The sequence below is a fragment of the Cyprinus carpio genome, chromosome B4 (assembly GCF_018340385.1).
Source record: "Cyprinus carpio isolate SPL01 chromosome B4, ASM1834038v1, whole genome shotgun sequence".
NCBI lineage: Eukaryota > Metazoa > Chordata > Actinopteri > Cypriniformes > Cyprinidae > Cyprinus > Cyprinus carpio.
In genome coordinates this window covers 24,581,523-24,601,204 of record NC_056600.1, presented here as the reverse complement: position 1 = coordinate 24,601,204, position 19,682 = coordinate 24,581,523, and the positions used below count along the sequence as shown (strand labels likewise).

Genomic DNA, 19,682 nt, shown 5'->3' with positions numbered 1-19,682 from the left:
ATTGAAGATTTTCAAAGTGTTGTTCAGGCTTAACTGGATGAAAAAAAAAATTGTAGAAAACACCCCCTATCATGTATTAACTTTAATTCCCATAGTAGCATGTAACTACATGCACTTTCTGTTCTCTGTGTTAGCCTTAATCGGTCACAGGTCAAACTTTGCTAATGTCCTCTGCTTATGTGTTTCAAACCTAAATATGGTTCGGTATCTCCAAACCCATTTGGACATAATGGGTCCAGAAAAATAGCCTCCTTTTTAGCAACTAATAACACCTGTGAAGAACATACCCTATTAATGTCAGCTTTAGGGGCACCAACTGGGTTTAAAAATAGAGGAAAAACTAAAAAACAATGTAACTGTACACAAAGCATCTAGTGGCTTGCTGTTTGTGACCCCCTAGACCATGCTGGCAAAATGATGATGTCTTTAGATTCCACATTGTCTTTGGATCTCCTTGGACATATCTTCACTTAAAGAGGTGTATCTGCTGGACTTGTAAACAAATTATGCAACTTACTGGCAAACTAGGTTCCCTTAGTTTCCATTTAGGGACTTCAAATAGGTCAGCAATGTGGACATCCATTCCCTGAATAAAATTGTATGTCTGCATTTCATATACAGATGGTAGACAACCAAAATGGGTACTACCCGCGCGTACCGCCGCCGCAGGGTCGCGGCGTTAACTGCAAGTCAGTCGCGTGTTAAATTCATTCGCGAAACTACCGCCAGGTGGCGCAAAGAGACGGATTGTGAACTGAATGTAATTGTAAAATGAGATAAAAGGAGGAAGTAAAACAACAATAACATTATGATATAACATTGTAGCATCTTTAAAAACCATTAAAAAATGAACAGTGAGTTAATTTCAAAATGTAGGATAGTCTTAGGCTACAGTCTACTCATCAAAAATTAAAAGATAGACCTTTACACAAAGGATCTTATGCTTGCTATTGTTATTAAACAGACATTAAATAAGGCCTATATATACGGAAAAAAAAGCTAAATGTTTTCATTTCGGTTCATTCTTGGTTTAAAAAAATCCTTCAGGTTCCATTTGCAGATCGAAATGAGAACGGTACAGCATTTAGCAATAATTATTATTAATTCTGTTATTATTCTTGATTTTTCAAACTGCTAACACTTTGCATTTTTGAATTATGCCTTTACTGTGTGACCATAAATTTTGTATTCTCTGTTTCAGCTGTTTGATCGCGCTGGTGCCTCGCGCACATTCATTTGAAACAGTAGCCGTTCACCGTGCCATTCGGTGCGAGCAGCGGTCCACTTTGGCATATTTTTGTTAATTATGATTTTTTTTTTTTTTCGTCGATACTGAAACACGCGTGAACTACAAAGCCTATTTTTCCTAATGAATAATAGTTAAGCTTGAAATAGGCTTCATCACAAATATGGAAACGTTTGGATTTCTCCCGAATGAGAGCCCAACCTTACCTTATGGTTCGCTTTAAATTATTATTCATTTATTTTTTTTTGTTTGTTTATAGCTAAGCCTATATTATTATATAGGCTACTGCAATTTTATTTATCCATTAGAATTATATATTTGTAATTATTGTTCTGTTCTTATAAATTTGTTAAATTTAAAGGATTTGTTGTAAAGTGAAGAGAACTAAAAATATCCTGTTGGCACATTATAACATTATTAGGCAAGCCGTTATTATTTCTGAATGTAATAAAATGCAACTTATACATGACTTATATTTTTTTTTCCTCTCACAAACTTAATTTATTTTTTTTAGCCTGTTTTAAAAAATAAATAAATAAATAAAATTAAATAACATGCAGCAAACGAAAATATGCGATTAATCGGTTAAAATTTGTTACTGTGGGGTAATTATAATTATTATATACTTAGGAACAGAGTCTGGGCCTAATCTAGGCTCTCCAGGGTTTTATTTTTTATTATCATTGTATCTGAAAATGACTTTGTGCAGCACATTCACTTCGCACGCTCAACCTGCCTCGCGCGTTGCTCAGCTGTGGACGATTTAAAAATGTTTGATATAAAGGTTGCTGTCCCATTTTATACAGGAATTGTTCATTTTAAAAAAAATCTAATTATATTGTTAGTTCTAATTATATTGTTAACACAAGTTCATTTAGACTATTTAACATGCACTGTGACATTTTACCCTTTTTAACTTATAAACTCCTTGAGATTTTAAAGTCAGTTTAATAGTATTGAAGTTCAAGTTTTTAAAAAAAGGTTTTAAATGCTTAAATTATATCTATGAATTAATAATATGTTATCAGGCTTTAATTGCTTAAATTATTTCTATGAATTAATAATATGTTATCATGTTTATTCTTGTAGAAATAAGTGTTTATTCTTTAAGAAAATAAGGGAAAAAATAAGGGACGATCCAAATATTATTCATATTTGTTTTGCTTCATCTATTTATTTAAGCTACAATTATTCTAAAAAAAAACAACAACAACAAAAAAACAATGTAATTAAAAGTGCCATCGGCCTGAGTAAATTTTACCATTATAGAATTGTTACTTTAAAGGTTAGTGATTTAGGAGGTGAAAATACTGTGAAATTACAAATGGCATGGGTTTTTAAAGCATAACAACTGAAGGTCTATGAAATGTTAGTCAATAAAGCATTTTTTTTTTAAACAATGGCACTTAAAGTTTTGAACTAAAATATTGTTTCAACCATATAGCCTGTGAATAAACAAAATGCATACTTTTCAATGAAAGAACACTGAGAGTTTGCTTCTGGTGTTTGGATTTGTACTTCAATATAATGAGCTCCAAGTTTAGGAATAGCCAACACGGGTTTTTTTTATACCATATCTCTCGTCTCTCTCTCTCTCTCTCTCTATTTAACTCTCTATTTAACAGCATTAACTTACAATGAAATACATCTTCCTTCAGGTAGACTGAACGTTTTTGTGTCTTGCTAAATGTTGGGCTCATGATCAGTAAGTTGTATTCGCTCAAACTGATTTAGTTAAATCAAAACTTGCGGACTTTGAAGCTGGGTCAGTTAGAGCTCGTGCTCGCTGTGAAGCGGGAGCAGCTGACGGAGGATTCCGCTTGGTCTTAAAGCCTTCCTCAAACACTACGTTCACAAATAACAATGATTTTCGTAAAATAATGATTCATTATCAATTGATAATTTGTTATTATTATGGTCCTGTGAAAACAATAATATGGGCTGCGGGAAAATAATGCATAAAAAGAGTACGGCTGCTGTGAGTGCAGGCATGTTTCAGCCCAGTAACATGACAACACCGCTCCTCACAGCCAACAAACAGACCGAGTTCAGTTCAGCTCGAGGGGGTTGGGGTAGTCCTGTATAGCTTGTGGGGGTTGATATAAATGTGTGAATCTCTTGGTCTTTCATATGGACAGTGTCTTATGAGGGTATCAAACTTGCAGAACAGGTTTAGATAGAACTCGTCATTTTGGTTTTAGGGCAACTTTGAAGAAAGGTTTTGATCCACTTCAAATGTTGACTAATGTATAGCGCAATATAGTTTATTAGTTTATTATAACTTCAGAGGAAGTTGCCTTAACTCAAAAAAATAAATAAATAAATTCGCAAACTGTTGCGTTAATTTTATTTTGTTTCGTCTAAACAATATTTTTTTTAGACTATGAAATATAAATTATCACAGAATGTAGCCTTTTCATAACCAATATATTTAACCATCTCTTTATGTTTTTCTAAATCCCAAACAGAGTCCAGACATCACTATGATCCGTCTATGATGTTTTAGGCTTTTTTAGATTTGGGAATACACATGCGTTACAGACATGACAAAAAAAAATTTTGGAGTTTTTGGAGACATTATTATTATTTATTATTATTATTTTGTAGCCTATATACAATGCCCAAACAGAAGCAACAATATCTGCAGAGAAGGGTTGGCCATTCTCAAAAAAAAAAATCAATTTTATTTAAATTTTCGTTTTTGTGTTTCAGAAGAAAAATCAGTGTTAAGGTATCTCTCCATTACAGACCGTTCTGAAAGAAGAATTTATGCAAACGCGTATAAAATGCTTTAAAAACGTTAACAGAGATGTCTAGAGGCTATTTAATAGGTCTGCCTCCCATGTAAGATTTTTCTAGTTACTAGTCGTTCATTTGTCATTATTCAACTAATCACAGGTTTATATTACATTTACATCTATAATCCATAATGAGCCTTAATATATTCCGCGCACATGCATTAAGTTTGCCCCAAAGCACAGGCAGAGGTAGCCTAATAATTTTAAAAAATGAGACATTTTAATTATTTATTAATAAACAAATGTTTTCTTGTCGGCTGCAAGATGAAATTCACAGTGCTGACTCTCTCCACATGAACGCGCCTTTAAAGAGAAATACAACCTTCACAGATTACATAATGCTTTCGGTTTGAATTGATTAGTTTAAAATACATTTCAAGCTTTCTGTAGATATATTTCTCATGTATGTGAGACACCACAATTTTAAGTTAATTCATTATCAGGAAAAAATTCAAGTGATCTGGAGGGCGCCTCCCTGTCCTGCATGCGCATTAATAATTTTCGCTTATTCACATTTTGCATATGCATTGCAACGTAAATTATTTTTTACATGCAATTATCCAAAATAAAACCAAACAAGATTTGTAATGAAGATAAAACAAATAAGAATAAATGCTGCGCGTGCACTCAGCATCACTCGCGCCGCGCAAATCTTGCACGCAGACATTTTACACACCTGCATTTAAATGCGGCTGCAATTTTTTTTTTTTAAACTTAAATTTTATGTAAGCAAGTAACGGCGGCTCCCTTTAAAATCACTGAAGTTGTCTATTAATGAAGCTCTTTTTTACATCATTTGCACTTTGGTGATTATAATGAGAGAACTTGAGTTTAATCGTGAGGACGTTTTATTAATCAGTCCATTCTTTAGAATTTTAGAGATTTAGCTAAATCGTGCAGGTTTATTTGTTTCTTGTTTTAATTAGGCCTAAATAATGAGAACGAAATTATACAGTGCCTCTAAAAAAGTTTTACTAAAATAAAGAAAATAATTTATAAAACACGCAACAATTTCTTAATCAGTGTACAGACAAATATATTTTCCCAAGAAGTTGTCTGTCAAAATAAAGGACAGGTAACGAATAACAAAAATGCATGTTGTTTTATTAAAGGAATTTTAAAATATAAATTAAAATATAGGCCTTATATATGAGAATATTGATATTTTGCATATAAATCCATGTAGCCTAGCTCACTAAAATAGGCTACCACTTTTAATGCTACGATGCAAAGTAAACCACAGTTTATTTTGAATAATATAAACACATAATTCATATTATATAAATAATACTGCACACCTATTAAATTTGTCAAATCTAAAATATGGTGTAATATTGTGTAGCTTAGAGAAAATATAAGCACAGGCTCAGGCTTGACATTTATCCTGCTTGAATTCGTTCTAAGAAATGCACATAACTTCATAATTGCCAAACTTTCATCTGTGAATATTAAATATTTTAACTATAGTGTTTTTCTTTAATTTTCCCTGACTGCAGCCGTCAAATGTAACACATCATCGAGGCAAAACTGACGTATATTTGCGAAAATGTGCTTTGATGCGCTTGTTTGAAAACTTGTGATTAAAGCGCCACTCAGCGGTCAAAAGCTGCAAATGCACTTGCAGACGCCGCGGCGGCGGTACGAGCGGCGGTAGAAGCAACGTTTTGGATGTCCACCTACTGTACATTTATATCGGAGGTGTGAGTAACGTTTTCACATTTTAGCAAATATTCTGTTATATATTTTCATAGGACAGCACTATAGAAATGAAACTTTGATGCATCTTAAGATAGTCAGTGTACAGTTTGTTATGCAGTATAGATTTATACTGAAAATAACTACATACAGCCATTAACGTCTAAACAGCTGGCAACAAAAGTGAGTACACCTCACAGCGAATGTCCTAATTGTGCATAAACTGTCAATATTTTTTGTGAGTACCATTATTATGCACTGCATTAACCCCTACAGACTTGAAATTCACCAGAGCTGCATAGGTTTCTATAGGAATCCTCTCCCAATCCTTCATGATGACATCACAGAGCTGGTGGATGTTACACTCCTTGCTCTCCTCCACCTTCCACTTTTGTTGCCAGCTGTTTAGACGTTAATGGCTGAGTTATTTTTAGAGGACAATACATCTATACTGTTATACAAGCTGTACAGCGACTAACTTAAGATGCATCACAGTTTCATTTCTATAGTGGTGTCCCATGAATAGACAAAGTATTTGTGAAAAATGTGATAGGTGTACTCACTTTTGCACAAATTTATGTGTAAGCCATCAAAGTAAATACAAATACATACATGTTTCCTGGCTGCCTCCTCTACCAGCCTGAAGCACGCATTCCCAATCTGAAAGCACAGAATGTTTTGCATAATTACAATAAAGGCATTAGAACCATCCAAACTCTTTACAGCAATATCCACTTACATTGCTCTCCACCTGTTCATCTAGCCCCAGGCTCCAAAAGTCCTCCCTTTGAAGACAAACTGGGCCATCCAGAACAACAATTTCTTTTGCTGGACGTGTTCTGTCCAGCACATAGGTCAGCTAGAAATAAAAAATATCCCTGTTAGGAATGAGCAATCATGCATTTATCATGTAAAGCACACCAACAAGCTGTGCATGTGAACTATCCCATTTAGTATGGCACTCACCACTTGTTCTTGCTGAGGACACAACCTCTTGGACCACAGTGGACCTTTATTGGCATACTGGTGGTCCACCAGTCCAATATTTTCTGCATCGTTTTGGCTGCCCTCAGATTCATGGCTATGATCTACACAACAGGAAAGTAAATACTAATCGTCATTGTCAAGTGTCATGTTTTTATTTGCTATGTAACCAAGTAGGATTATTACAATACCTTGTGGCCAAAAGTAAGGCCTTAGCTGCGCAACATTAACTTTCTGTATTTTCCCTAACATAGCCACACTTGCCACACCCTTCTCTGTCAGGGATGTGAGTGTGAATGGCCCTTGGTGTAGATCCTGCAAACAATTTCCCTTTTTCACCTTCTTTTTGGGCTCCCCAATTAGGACCTCGTCCCCTGCCTTAACTGAGCACTGGCGAACCCCTTTCCTTTTTCTTTGCCTCAAAAGCCTTTTTTTGTTTCCCCTGTGCCTTTTCAATGTTTTTCCGTACCTTAAACATAAGAATATATTACTATGCGAACATTCTTATTCAAATTGAACAAGCCATCCACACAACTCTGAACAAACCGTTTCATTGAGGGCCTTGACTCCAGCTAGTTTTAGCTCCAGCTCCTCCTCTGGGTCCGCCAATTCAAAGGTACTGTCTGTCTCACAGACATTTAATGCCTGTGGTAGACGGGGGTGCCTATTGTACATTAAAAAGTACGGGTTGTACTTGGTGGATCTCTAATTGAAACAAAATGTTTTGCATCAAATCACAAAATAAAACTCTTAAAACATGTATGCAATATACGTTATCTAGTCATTTTGAATAATAACCTGTTTTGCAGTGTTTATTCCATAAACTATGGCCTGCAGGTGGATGTCCCAATCATCATGGTGCTGATTAACATATTTTCTGAGAGTCCTCTTTACATTTTGATTAGTTCTCTCCTTCAACATAGAAAGGAATTACTACATACACTTTAGTATACATTGGCTAAAGCTGACTTTACTGTTTTGCAGGATGTCATGATGGCACACTTACTTGGCCGTTTGACTGGGGATGGTATGCACTTGTGATGGCATGCTTGATGTTCAGCGCCGCAAATATGTGTGCATTAAGCTGTACATAATTCAGACACACATGGTTATTTTGTATTACAGTGCTGGAGCCACACTTTAAAGGCTCAGCAATAACCCACTTCGTGAAGAGTTCTGTCACCATGATGACGTATTGATGGTCTTTCATGGTTTTTTTCAGTGGACCAATGAGGTCCATACCGACCACCTCCCACGGCTCTTTCACCTGTAGAGATATGTAATATTACCACATCACCTAACTTGTTGCTTCAAGTGGTACACCAAGGTAAGCTCTACCTTAATAGGGTAAAGGACAGGAGAAACAGTCTTTATGGGGTCGTTCTTTTGGCATCTGTGAGAGGTTTTGACCTGATGGATACATTTATTATTTAGACCAAATAATTATCTTAAGTCAAACAAAGCCATTAAATCAATTCATTGCCTGAAAGCCATAGTGTAAAATTCAATGAAAGTTCCAAAAAAGTACCCAATCTGCCACATCTGCCTTTATGTTATCCCAGTAGTACCCCACAACAACCCTGTCCATGGTTGCCCTCATGCCCCCATGGTTCTCTGTGCCAGGGTTGTTGTGGCACTCCTCCAGGACAGCCCGCCTCTGCTCATCAGACAGCACAACCAGCCTCATGAATTGTGCACTGGGGCCAGTGTAGAATAATTTACTTTCTGTGATAGACAAACAATGTTTGTAACAATGATTTTGCTGCTTTGTCTGGTATTACAATATGTATGTATGTATGCGTGTGTGTGTATGTGTGCGTGTGTGTGTGTGTATGTGTGCGTTTGTGCGCGTGTGTGTATGCGTGTGTGTGTGTGTGTGTATGCGTGTGTGTGTGTGTGCGTATGTGTATGCGTGCATGCGTGTGTGTATGCATGTGTATGTATGCGTGTGTGTGGGTATGCGTGCGTGTATGCGTGTGTGTGTATGTGTGTGTGTGCGTATGTATGCTTGCGTGTATGTGTGTGTATGTGTGTGTACAGTATGTGTGCGTATGCGTGTGCGTATGCGTGTGTGTGCGTATGTATGCGTGTGTATGCATGCGTGTGTGTATGCGTGTGTGTGCGTATGTATGCGTGTGTATGCATGCGTGTGTATATGCGTGTGTGTGCGTATGCGTGTGCGTATGTATGCTTGCATGTATGTATGTGTATGCATGTGTGTGTATGTGTGTGTGTACAGTATGTGTGCGTATGCGTGCGCGTATGTATGCGTGTGTATGCATGCGTGTGTATGCGTGTGTGTTTGTGTGTGTGTGTGTGCGTGCGTATGCGTGTGCGTATGTATGCGTGTGTATGTGTGTGTATGCGTATGTGCGTGTGTGTGTGTGCGTGTGTGTATGTGTATGTGTGTGTGTGTGTCTCATATGAGTATGTTTTAGGTGTGTCGTTGTGCATTTCTTATGTATTTGTTTAAGCAATGACGTTGAAGAGTTAACCCTTTAGGTATCGAAATCTGGTACCGAACAAGAAGTAATTTTACGATACTCGATAGTATCGAGGCAATTCGGTCAGTACCTAAAAAGTATCGAATTCGGTACCCAGCCCTAGCTAATATTATTTCAAATGCCCACACTCTCTTACCTCTTATAACGAAATTTGCAGCCATTCGTGAGACCTTCTTCTTCAACGCCGCATCCACTAACCCGTCAACCAAATATTGCCTAACGGCATTGTAAAGGGCAAACTTCTCATTTCTTCCGCTGAACTCCATTTTCTTTTGCTGTGAGTGAATGAAAGTCTCGCGGTACAAATATGTGCATGCGTGGAACAGATCGTGCAGTGTCGTAAATCGTCGCAAAACAGGATTATCATTTGCGCATGTGCGTTTTCTAAAGAGTCTACTACGCATGCGTAGAACGGATCGTGCAGGTGGAACGGATTGTGTACTGACACATGCCAATGCAGTTCCAATAGTGTCAAATTCAGGTCTTACCTCCAGTGGCTCTAACAGGGAGATTTACAACCATGATCAGATGATAAGAGCAGGTCATTTGGAACTCTGATGAGAGCAGTCTTAGTATTATGATACAGTTTAAATCCGGACTGGAAATCCTCAGGTACCATTTTCTCTAAGAAGGAATATAGTTGTGAGGATACTGCTTTTTATAGTATTTTTGACAGAAAAGGGAGATTTCAGTTAGTCTTGTAATTAACCAATTCTCTAGGATCAAGTTGTGTTTTGTTAATGAGAGTCTTAATAACAGCCAACTTGAAGGTTTTTGGGACATATTTAGGTTTGATGTTGCTAAAATTATTATTATTATTAATTAATTTATTTATTTAAAGAAAAGAATTAGTACAGAGAGTGCTTAGCAGTGGTTCTCAAACTTTTTTGGCATTACCGCCACCTATCTCTCAAATGGACTATTGACACTCTATCTACAATCTCAATTAGGAGTGTCAATGGTCCATTTTAGAGATAGGTGGTGGTAATGCACCTATAAGTCTGTGATCCACCATAAAGCAAGAAGAAGAAGATGTTGCCTCAGGCGCCTGCTGCTGTGAATGCACATTCACAAGAGTTCTAACAGTTCAGACTTTGCGTGAGTCAGAGGTAAAAAATGTCATAAATACTATTCAGTTTCTTGCACAGACCAATCGTTTTGTGTCTTTACACATCAATGTATTGTCACGAGCTGCAGGGTTTAATTTGGATTTGTCTGTGCAGGTTTTTTTACTCTCATAGATTTTGTTACCATTGCCATGCATTATGCAGCTGAGAGACTGCAACGGCTGGAGTAAAAAATAATAATTTGTGTTCTACTGAAGAAATAAAGTCACCTACATCTTGGATGCCCTGGGGTAAGCAGATAAACATCAAATTTTCATTTCTGGGTGAACTATCCCTTTAAGAGTAGGCACTGGGGTCCACCATAATACACCAAAGTTCACTAAATTAAAAATGTCTGGCTTCACTACTTGCCTACATACCACCTTATGTCCTGTTGTTGCACTGACTATCTGCCTGTTTTATTTATTTATTTTATTTTATTTTTATTTTTTTTGCCATTTCTTAACTGCTACAAATAACTAAAATGAAATAATTGAAATTAGAAACCAGTGTTTACACCAGTTAACAATGTGCATTTTAATAAATAATAAATAAACCCTGATTTACTCTAAAATATATGTTATTGTTTGCCTGTATGTGTGTGTAAATTTCAACGCACTTTTTGTGATTTTACACAGCAGCTTGTGAGCGGGACTTTTGTTCTGGGCTGGTGATGTGACGTCACAAGGCTGCGCCGCGCTGCTGCGATTCGGCTGAAGAGAGGTTTGTGTTTTTAATCATTTAAAGTTTTTAAATATATGCAAACGGTTCAGTCTGTTTTATAGTTTCTTTCACAGGCGATGTAAAACGAAGAAATATGTATTTGATATAATATTGCAATACTTCATCTAACATTAATGATCGTTATTTTGTGAAGGCATGCATTCAAAAGCAACGTAATGTTAACAGAAAAGGCGCGTCTCATTTCGCTCCAGATATTGTGAATCAGTTTATCGTAAACACGAATTCAGCGCTGCTAAGTAGTGATAGCACATGGGCTTTTCGAAAATTCGAGTCAATTGAACCAAATGCTTCGCAAATGATTCACTGTTTTGCGCTCGAATCACTGCACACTGAGGACACCTGGTCAAAATAGTGAAAATGCAGCATGCTTTTACAAACAAATGGCAAACGTTTGAATGAAAGTGCATTATCTTAAAGTGTAATATATTCTTATCTTCAAATAATTAAATACAAACCATAACTAAACTAAAATTTGTGTTCTTTTTTATTAGAAGTGAGTTTTTTTTTTCTTTCTAACTTAATCGGGCCTTACTAGTACGCGAACTACTGAACTAGTGAGCAGCTGACCGAAGCACACCCAGAGATTTAGTTTGGATTCGTGTTTGTTTCTGTTATTTATGCTTGGCTTAAACTTGATTTATGTTTCCAAACACACAGAAAAAGCTCTGGCTGAAGCGACTGAGATCCATGTGACACGCTGTTGAAAAGATGGCGTTTATTAAAGTGGAGAGTGAAGACATGAGGATCGAAGAAGCGTTCAGAGTCAAACACGAAGATACTGAGGAACAAACAGGTTGGTTTTCATCCCCAAAGCTCAACTCACTCATTTGATCATTATTAAAATGCTGTGTTGTACGTAAATGTATGATATTTTTGAAAAATGTCATTAGCGTCCAAATTAAAGCTGATTTATTTGATATTGAGTTGGTTGACTCGTGTGGACAGACGTTTATTTCAAAATAATATGGAAGTAGTTTAGAACGGTTATTAACTTAAAATAAATAACTACCCAATTTCAACTTAAAAACTAAAAACAATGAAAATAATATATTTTACATTTATATAATTTAACTGTACAGAACATTTGTTTTGTATAAATCTGTGACGTGTGTTACTACCTTTTACTTTTTTTTGCCTTTGAGTTTTTGTCTTTCAATATTTGTTGAACCAACAAATTTTAGTTGGTTTAGACCAACACTTAAATATTAGAAACAAACTCTCTCTTAAGTAACAGGTTTTACAGAGAGACTGTGACTAAATGCTTTTTGTTACTTACAACTAAATAATAACATTGCCACAATGACAAATTATAAAAAAATAATATAAATACTGTTTATAAGTTTTGGCACGTACACTTTCTCAGTTCACTCTCTGTTGGCAGGTAAGCATATTTTATTGGATTGTACTGTTTTTAATGTAAATAGACAACGGTTTTATTCAGAGGCGCGTTTAACTGATTTATTTAAACGTGTATCACCTGAATGGATTTTAGAATTTTTGTCTAGTGTAGATCTGAAATGTCTTTTATAACTTTTTGTTGATTGAATTTTTTTGTAATTTATATAAAGATATTAGCATCCACTCCAGCGGCTGATCTTGTCTGTTTATTCTAAGCACACACTTGTCTGCTACTTTATATTACCAAGCTTGTGATGGCAGGATTGATTCAGATTGGATGTCAATGTTTTTATCGTTCGTCAGCTGGAAAAAAAGTGATTCCACTGCTACCATTTTTCTGGGCCTTTATTGTTATAGCTGTGGTGTGGACTTTGGCTATTCTTTAGTATTGAGATTAATTTTTTTAACTGTATCTTTATCGTTATCTTTATAGTTACTGTCCTTAACTAGTTACAGGCCTTAATAGTTTGTGATATTGGCTTGCTGGTTATTTTTTTTTTTTTTTTTGGACATTTCCATTATATTGCATTGGTAAGTCTACATGAATTTAAATGCTTGGAGTTTCCAGATGATAACAAGCTAAATTCTCCAATCAGAGATTATCTCTTAAATGAATATATTTTCTGCCCAGTGTAAACCAATATTGATTCTTACATGTCAAGTTGAATTTGGCAATTGTTGGGGCTAATTTTGTCATTTTAAAGTTGGTTCCAGCTGCAGGTTTTGTAACAGCTAAACATTCTAGCAGTCATACCTTTCCCTGCTGCCATTTTGAAGTGCATTCCTGGTCAGGTGGACAAGGGAGGTTTATATGGAAATCCTCTTGATCATCTGTGACTCAAACTGATGTGGTTTCTCTTACAGAAGCTCCCAAGTCTTGTCCGGCCAAACTTCGTATCATTCTTCAAGACCATGACATTCGCAAATTGGACTTGCCTCAGGGAATCCCTGGGACTGTGAGTGAACTTGAGTCTATTGTGAGGAAGACATTTGTCCTCAATGGAAACTTTACTTTGCATTATAAGGATGCTGACTTCGGGGAGGAATATTTTTCTCTTACCTCAACAAGTGACATCAAGGACAAGGACACAATTAAGGTGATTCACATCGTTGAACCTCCCACGCTTACTTTGACTTTTACTGATGTGGAGAGTTCCATTAAAAGTGCATCAAAGACCTGCATCCAAACCTCGGTCCACACTTCAGTGACCGACATCTATCCTTCTATCAGCGGTTCCTTTTCTGAATCGCAGGATACACTGATTCTTCCATCGTCTGAACACAAGACTCAGCGTTCACAGCGTTGGCCTACTGAATTCTCAGTACCTCGCTTTGCCTATGATACAGAACTTGTGCTTGCTGCAGGAAGTGAGGCTTTCAAGAAGGATGGAATCCAACTCAACTTTACACCAATCCTTCCAGACATCCTAGAGAAATTGGCTGAAAGCATCTTTCAGTATGTGGCCTACCCAACAAGCGCAGTTGTCTGATGTTGCTGAGGCGCTGGTTCAGAAATATCCCTGCCTTAAAGAGCCAGGCTCATATAATGGATGCTATGGATGGCGACAGCGACTAAAATATAAAATGGGCAACTATAGAGCAAAACTAAGAGGGCTTGGATGCCCTGAGCTCGATGTTAACTCTCTCAAAAAGAAGCGAGCACATGAAAAAGCACCTGCAAAAAATATAAAAAAGCCAAGAAAAGCAGAGGTGAACTTCTTACCCCCTCACCCACAAGGAGAAACTGAAGAAAGCTTGGAAAATGAAAGAGTGGAGCTCCTTAACGAAGTAAAGAGGGGTGTGAACTATCAGATAATCAGTGAAAAAATGGCAAAGACATTCTCTATTCGCAGGCAGGAAATTGTCAGTCAAGCAACACCAATCAATGACTTAAAATACAGATGGCCTGCACTTTTTGATGCAGCTCAGGTAAATATATTTTCATAAAATAGTTTGCAGTTTGTGCTAGATTACATTCAGTTTTCTACATTAACAAATTGTGCCTTTTTATTTGTGCCTTATTTTTTACAGATAAATGAAGAATTCAGAAGGATCACCACTGTTGACTTGGAGGCAACGTTCATGGCAAAACTGGACCAGTACTCTCCTAAAATAATGTCCTTGGTGTTCTCAAGGGGACGGTCTTCAAAAATGAGTATTCAGCATATTAAGAACATGCTGCTAGAGGTATGAATAAATGTAACGGTTACAAATAGAAACTTCAGTGGTTTTCATGTTGACGATATTGGGTTGGGTTGGGGGGTGCTGTGCTGGGTCAGGTCAAGTAAATTTTATTTGCAGAATGCTTTTAACAATGCACATTGTGTCAAGGCAGCTTTCCAGAAGTTCATAAACAAACACAAACTTTCAGAGCCTGTTTGCAGCTAAAAACACTGTCCTTCAAAGCACACTGAAATACCTCTAATTTTATACTCTTCCACCTGCACTTCAACAGAGTTAAGAATGGCAGAAATGTAAATACTAATCATAATGAATCATTTTTATAGTTTGATAGAATGTTGAAATCACAGCTTTATCAACATCTACTAGATCCTACAGAAAAACTGTGAATTCTTTTAAGTCTGTCTGTCTGTTGTTCTTTTTGTGTAGCAAAAGTGTGAATATTGGAATATTTGATGGGTGGACAGAAATACAATTTCACATTAATAATATAATTATTATTATTTTAATGATCAATTATGTGATTTTAAATAAACTGGGTAGAAATCAATAATTGGTACAGTTTAGTCACAAACCTCATCTTTAAGTCTTTTTTTAGGAAATGTGTATTTAAAAACCCATTTTGATGGACAAGCAGTCTAACACTTTTCTTTTTTCCTTTACAGGATTATTCTTTGGAAAGAAGGAGAGAGGCTGCTATCCGTTCCTTAGTGGTGTATCTCAGAGAAAATGATGAAGATCTGTTTAAAGAACATTCGGTAAGTCAGACATACTGTACTTTATGTAGGGCTGGACAATATATCGAACGATATGATCATGTGCATCTCGTCAGTAAAGCCGGTTCCATGATTAGCGGTAAATCCCCATCACCTGCTTTCAAATGGAGCTGCAGTTAATACAGAGAGCCGTAGTTCACTGACAAGCTACGCTATATTGAGTTCATTATCAGAGCCGATTCATCTTCAGTAATGAACTCGATATAGCGTAGCTTGTCAGTGAACTATGGCTCTGTGTATTAACTGCAGCTCCATTTGAAAGCAGGTGATGGGGATTTACCGCTAATCATGGAACCGGCTTTACTGACGAGATGCGCATGATCATATCGTCTGATATATTGTCCAGCCCTAACTTTGTTGTTAATCTGATTTTCAAATGTGATAACTTAAACTGACATTGATTTTGACCTGCTTAGGATGATGGGGATATAGCCAATGAAGTGATGAAGATTATTATAATTAGAGGGTCCATGATATCAGAACCAGCCAGTGCAAGAATTGTGATTGAGGGAACAGAAGTCCAGCAAGACCTGGACGTACCCAGGGCCTGTGCATTGCTAATGGGACTAATATATGCACTTAACCTCAGCTACCCAAAAGAACTGAAAAACACTTTTGAGGCATTTCAAAAGATCTTCCTTGAGCTGGATGATATGAAAGCTTGCCCAAAAGTAATGTCTCTAAAAAACAAATTGCTGTACTAAAACTGTGATGAATTAGGCTGTTGTCATCTAATATAAATGTGATGTGAAAAAGTTCAGTTGTGCATTCAATTGCAGCAGCTGTGCTCTTGACAGTTGGCAGGTTTTTTTTTTTTTTTTTTTTAGAAACACCTATATAAAAATGTATTTGTCAAAACAACAGCCCAAGCAGGAATGGTTTTAGCTAAGTCAACTGGCAATGAGTGTTGTTGAAATTTCTCATGTTTTCTTTGTTCTTTTTGAAAGTAAAACCACATATTTACTTACAAAATAACTTTGAAAAATATATTTTTCCCCAAAGTGTGTAACATGTGATTTGTTTTTGGCAAAACTAAATCAATGGATACTCCTTTTCACAGAAATTGTGAAGCACTGTATTTAGTTTAGAGGATCAGTCCTCTAAAATCCACATTCATAAACTGAACATGTTTTATTTTAAGAAAAATATCCTGCTAAGAGCCTGCAATATTTTTTTGTGTGTGTGTACAGATGATGTTCATGGTTTGTTTGGACCAAACAAAAGTTGCCACTACTTTTATATTAAACAGTTGTTAATACTGGAATTGGAATGTTTTGTTTGTTCCTACTGAAGTGAAATAAATGACCAGTACTCAAAAAATTATGTAGCAATTTGCATGGACCTGTCTGAGTAGGATGGTAGTGAAATTTAAAATTTGCGGAAGTAACTTGACCATGTAACATCACCAAAACTTTGAAATTAAAATTAAGTTGTTTAAACTTGATTAAGCTCTTAGGTCAAACCAGGGGTCAGTTCTTCGTACCTCGCTTAATATCTTTGAGATGATTTGAAAGATGCCAGATCTTCTAATCGTGATAACTGATCTCTGGCTAATTTGGTTCTTCGGATTTGATTAAAATATCTCAATTATGTTGTCTAAGATTACTGCGCATTTTTGTGTTTCCCGTAAAGGGCAGATGTATCGATACTCAAAACCACGATCAGCAATGCAGTGACTGGCTGGCAGCAAGACAGCAATGAAATAACATAATTAAAAAAGACACCTGATGAAAAATTAATAATAAATAAATTTCTTGACTTTTATAAGCAAACAGCCAAGTGAACAAAACTACTTAAATAGTATAATAGATAGATGAATTGTGCGCTGTTTATTTAAAAAAAAAAAATTTGACATGATTCGCAATTATTTATATTCCCGATTTGTAGTATTTGTACAGGCTTTATATTTATTTTCAAGTTGTAATCAGCAATTCATTTAATTTTATCTTTGTTACGGGACCGCATTAATTAAAGTTTCTTAAGGGTCAAGATAGTTATCTGCATGTCCTGTGCTCCATCAAGCCACTCACATAATAGCGGTCATCACTCAAATTAATGCACGACTCAGATCAACTGTATAGCATGTTCAATTCAATTATAAAGTAATTACTTAATCACTATACAACATTATAATATTTTTTATATTTTTAAATTTATTGTTATTGTAAATCATTGTGGATCAGTAGGGTACTCTTGTAATAAAGTAGCAGTGGCTGGGACAGATTTTAATCAATTCTGCTTAAGAAGATGCGATTCTTGTGTTTACATGAAATAAGCCTGCTCCCGAGCAGGTTTAAGCTTACAGACCTGTTGCTATGACAGCAACTCCTGGAAGAGCTTTGAAGAACCAACCAATCCGAGATCAAGCGAAATCATCAACAATCAAATCCAGCTAACTGAGTTGGCAGAAGAACGCACCCCCCCAGATCATTTTGGCTGTACTAACGCAAACTTATGTCTTATAGTGTGTACTCAGTAATGGCTTAAGCCTCATTCACACCGGGATGATCATTGCCCACTCATATTGGCAGCGTTTTTCGACACATCTTGTGTGTTCATACCCAAGCGATTTTCTCTGACGATGATCCAAGTGAACATGCAAATTTTCTCCCTGACATTTGATGGTGCTTAATGAAAAATACCCTGGAACACATAAAATCCTATTTGATCTGCAATTCCTCTCCATAACAACTCCCTCTTATCGAGGTTTTTGTAGTCGCTGTCGTGTTTGTCATAAAGCTCTTTGTGTTCAGACACCAATGAGACCTGGGGGCTGTTCCATAAAAGCCGCTTAGAAAAGCGGGGATTAAAGTCCAAAACCTGACTTGAATGAGCCGAGCTAAACATCCGCGCTTAAATTGGTTCCATAACAGTAAGTTGAGGATCATGTGATCTTACTAATTTGAGTCAGGTTTAAATAGTCTAGATAATTGCGCGTACATGCCATTGTTTATAAGTCCTGAAAAGTCGAGCATGGGTCAATCGATTTACTGTGGGCTACCATGGCAACAAAAGGAAAAGATAGAGCAGCGATGTTCACGGCAACGGAACAGCGTTTGCTATTGGAAACGTATGAAGAATTTAAAGATGTCATCACCAAAAAAGGCAATACAGCGGCAATAAATAAAGCAAGAGAGAAAGGTTGGCAGGAAATTGCTGATCGTCTCAATGCGTAAGTAGCGGTGTAAGATATTTAAAATACTTTATCAACATTGAATGTGTCACAATACATTGCAAAGTTTGTGTGTGAATAACAGTAACGTTAATTGCTTTCACGCAGCAGCAACTTAAGTGAAGGAAAAAGAACCTGGCAGCAGGTGAAAATTAAGATATAAAAATATATTTCAGAATGGTAAGTAAATCTAATGGTATGTATATATGTAATCAATGCCAGCTTGAAGTTACAACTATTCAGGTTTTTTTATGTATTTTTTTTTAATTGCAGCGACCAAAAAGAAGACTGAGGTTGCTGGCACTGGGGGAGGGCCACCACATGCCAGCTTCACTCCTGCAGAGGAGCTGGCTTTGGAAATTAATAAAGGGAGGCCCGTCCTTGAGGGAATAGGGGGGGGGGACATCATCTAAAATGATATCATGTAGTATAAGGAGTGAGTATATAAAAGGTGTGTGTTTTATTATCATTTTTCCTTCCTGACTAACTGATTTCCTCCTTCCTTAGGCACTGAAAGCCTAAGTACACCATAGCAGTAATGTCACGTAGAGGTACTTGTGCTACTGTAATGGTGCATTTTGGTAAAAAAAAAATATATATATATTTTTTCTATCAAGATTCTGTATGCTTTATGGATCCACCAGACATGTTGCCTGTGAGTATGAGACCTTTTAAATCAGTCATGTAAGCTAATGAGTTTAACTGAGTTTAATCAGTGGTCACAGGGAGAAGGCCCATCAGTTGAGGAGGATGAGGAGACTGTGTCTGTATGTTCAAGGAGGCCTGAGGTAGTCACAGGTTCCATGTGATACTGTATTGAATATTAAAAAGTGTACTTGTGTGATTACATGATCATAATGTGTTTTCAGGATGCTGACACTGTTCTAGAGCCCTCTCAGTCCGGGACCACATGTGACAAACTTACCAGCTATTCCATAAAAGGCATATTTAATGGTACGAATAGCTTTGTGGCCAGGGAATGTGATGAACACATTGAGTAGTCTTTTTAAAGAAAGGTACACAGTTCGTACAGAGCGGCAAACTGATGCTTTGCTGATATTCTCTGCATCTCCAACTG

The 19,682-nt window shown here is 36.6% G+C and overlaps 1 protein-coding gene and 1 long non-coding RNA gene across 4 annotated transcripts; one reads left to right on the top strand and one right to left on the bottom strand.

Moving 5' to 3' along the window:
* Positions 1-6,967: 6,967 nt before the first annotated feature.
* LOC122137279 lies at positions 6,968-7,622 on the bottom strand. The gene is made up of 3 exons (XR_006154736.1): positions 7,522-7,622; positions 7,270-7,428; positions 6,968-7,192 (listed from the first exon to the last, which is right to left on the bottom strand). It is a non-coding gene; the product is annotated as an uncharacterized LOC122137279 (long non-coding RNA).
* A 3,325-nt stretch (positions 7,623-10,947) lies between these two features.
* Positions 10,948-16,696, top strand: LOC109095856. 3 transcript variants are annotated; one of them, XM_042722433.1, is made up of 6 exons: positions 10,948-11,056; positions 11,735-11,870; positions 13,340-14,404; positions 14,507-14,662; positions 15,322-15,414; positions 15,849-16,696. In XM_042722433.1, exons 3-6 carry the CDS (start codon positions 13,934-13,936, stop codon positions 16,134-16,136), a joined length of 1,008 nt encoding a protein of 335 aa, XP_042578367.1. In that variant the 5' UTR covers positions 10,948-11,056; positions 11,735-11,870; positions 13,340-13,933; the 3' UTR covers positions 16,137-16,696. The 3 variants fall into 3 exon arrangements, with proteins under 3 accessions (XP_042578367.1, XP_042578368.1, XP_042578369.1); XM_042722434.1 differs by lacking the exon at positions 10,948-11,056 and adding an exon at positions 11,104-11,495; XM_042722435.1 differs by lacking the exon at positions 10,948-11,056 and having other exon boundaries at positions 11,640-11,870.
* Positions 16,697-19,682: the final 2,986 nt, after the last annotated feature.

Bases quoted from the DNA above. Each gene is read 5' to 3' on its own strand.
- LOC109095856 (XM_042722433.1), top strand. From the start codon at position 13,934: ATGTGGCCTACCCAACAAGCGCAGTTGTCTGATGTTGCTGAGGCGCTG. The intron at 14,663-15,321 runs GTATGAATAAAT...TTTCCTTTACAG, and splicing joins TTAAGAACATGCTGCTAGAG to GATTATTCTTTGGAAAGAAG. The intron at 15,415-15,848 runs GTAAGTCAGACA...TGACCTGCTTAG, and splicing joins ATCTGTTTAAAGAACATTCG to GATGATGGGGATATAGCCAA.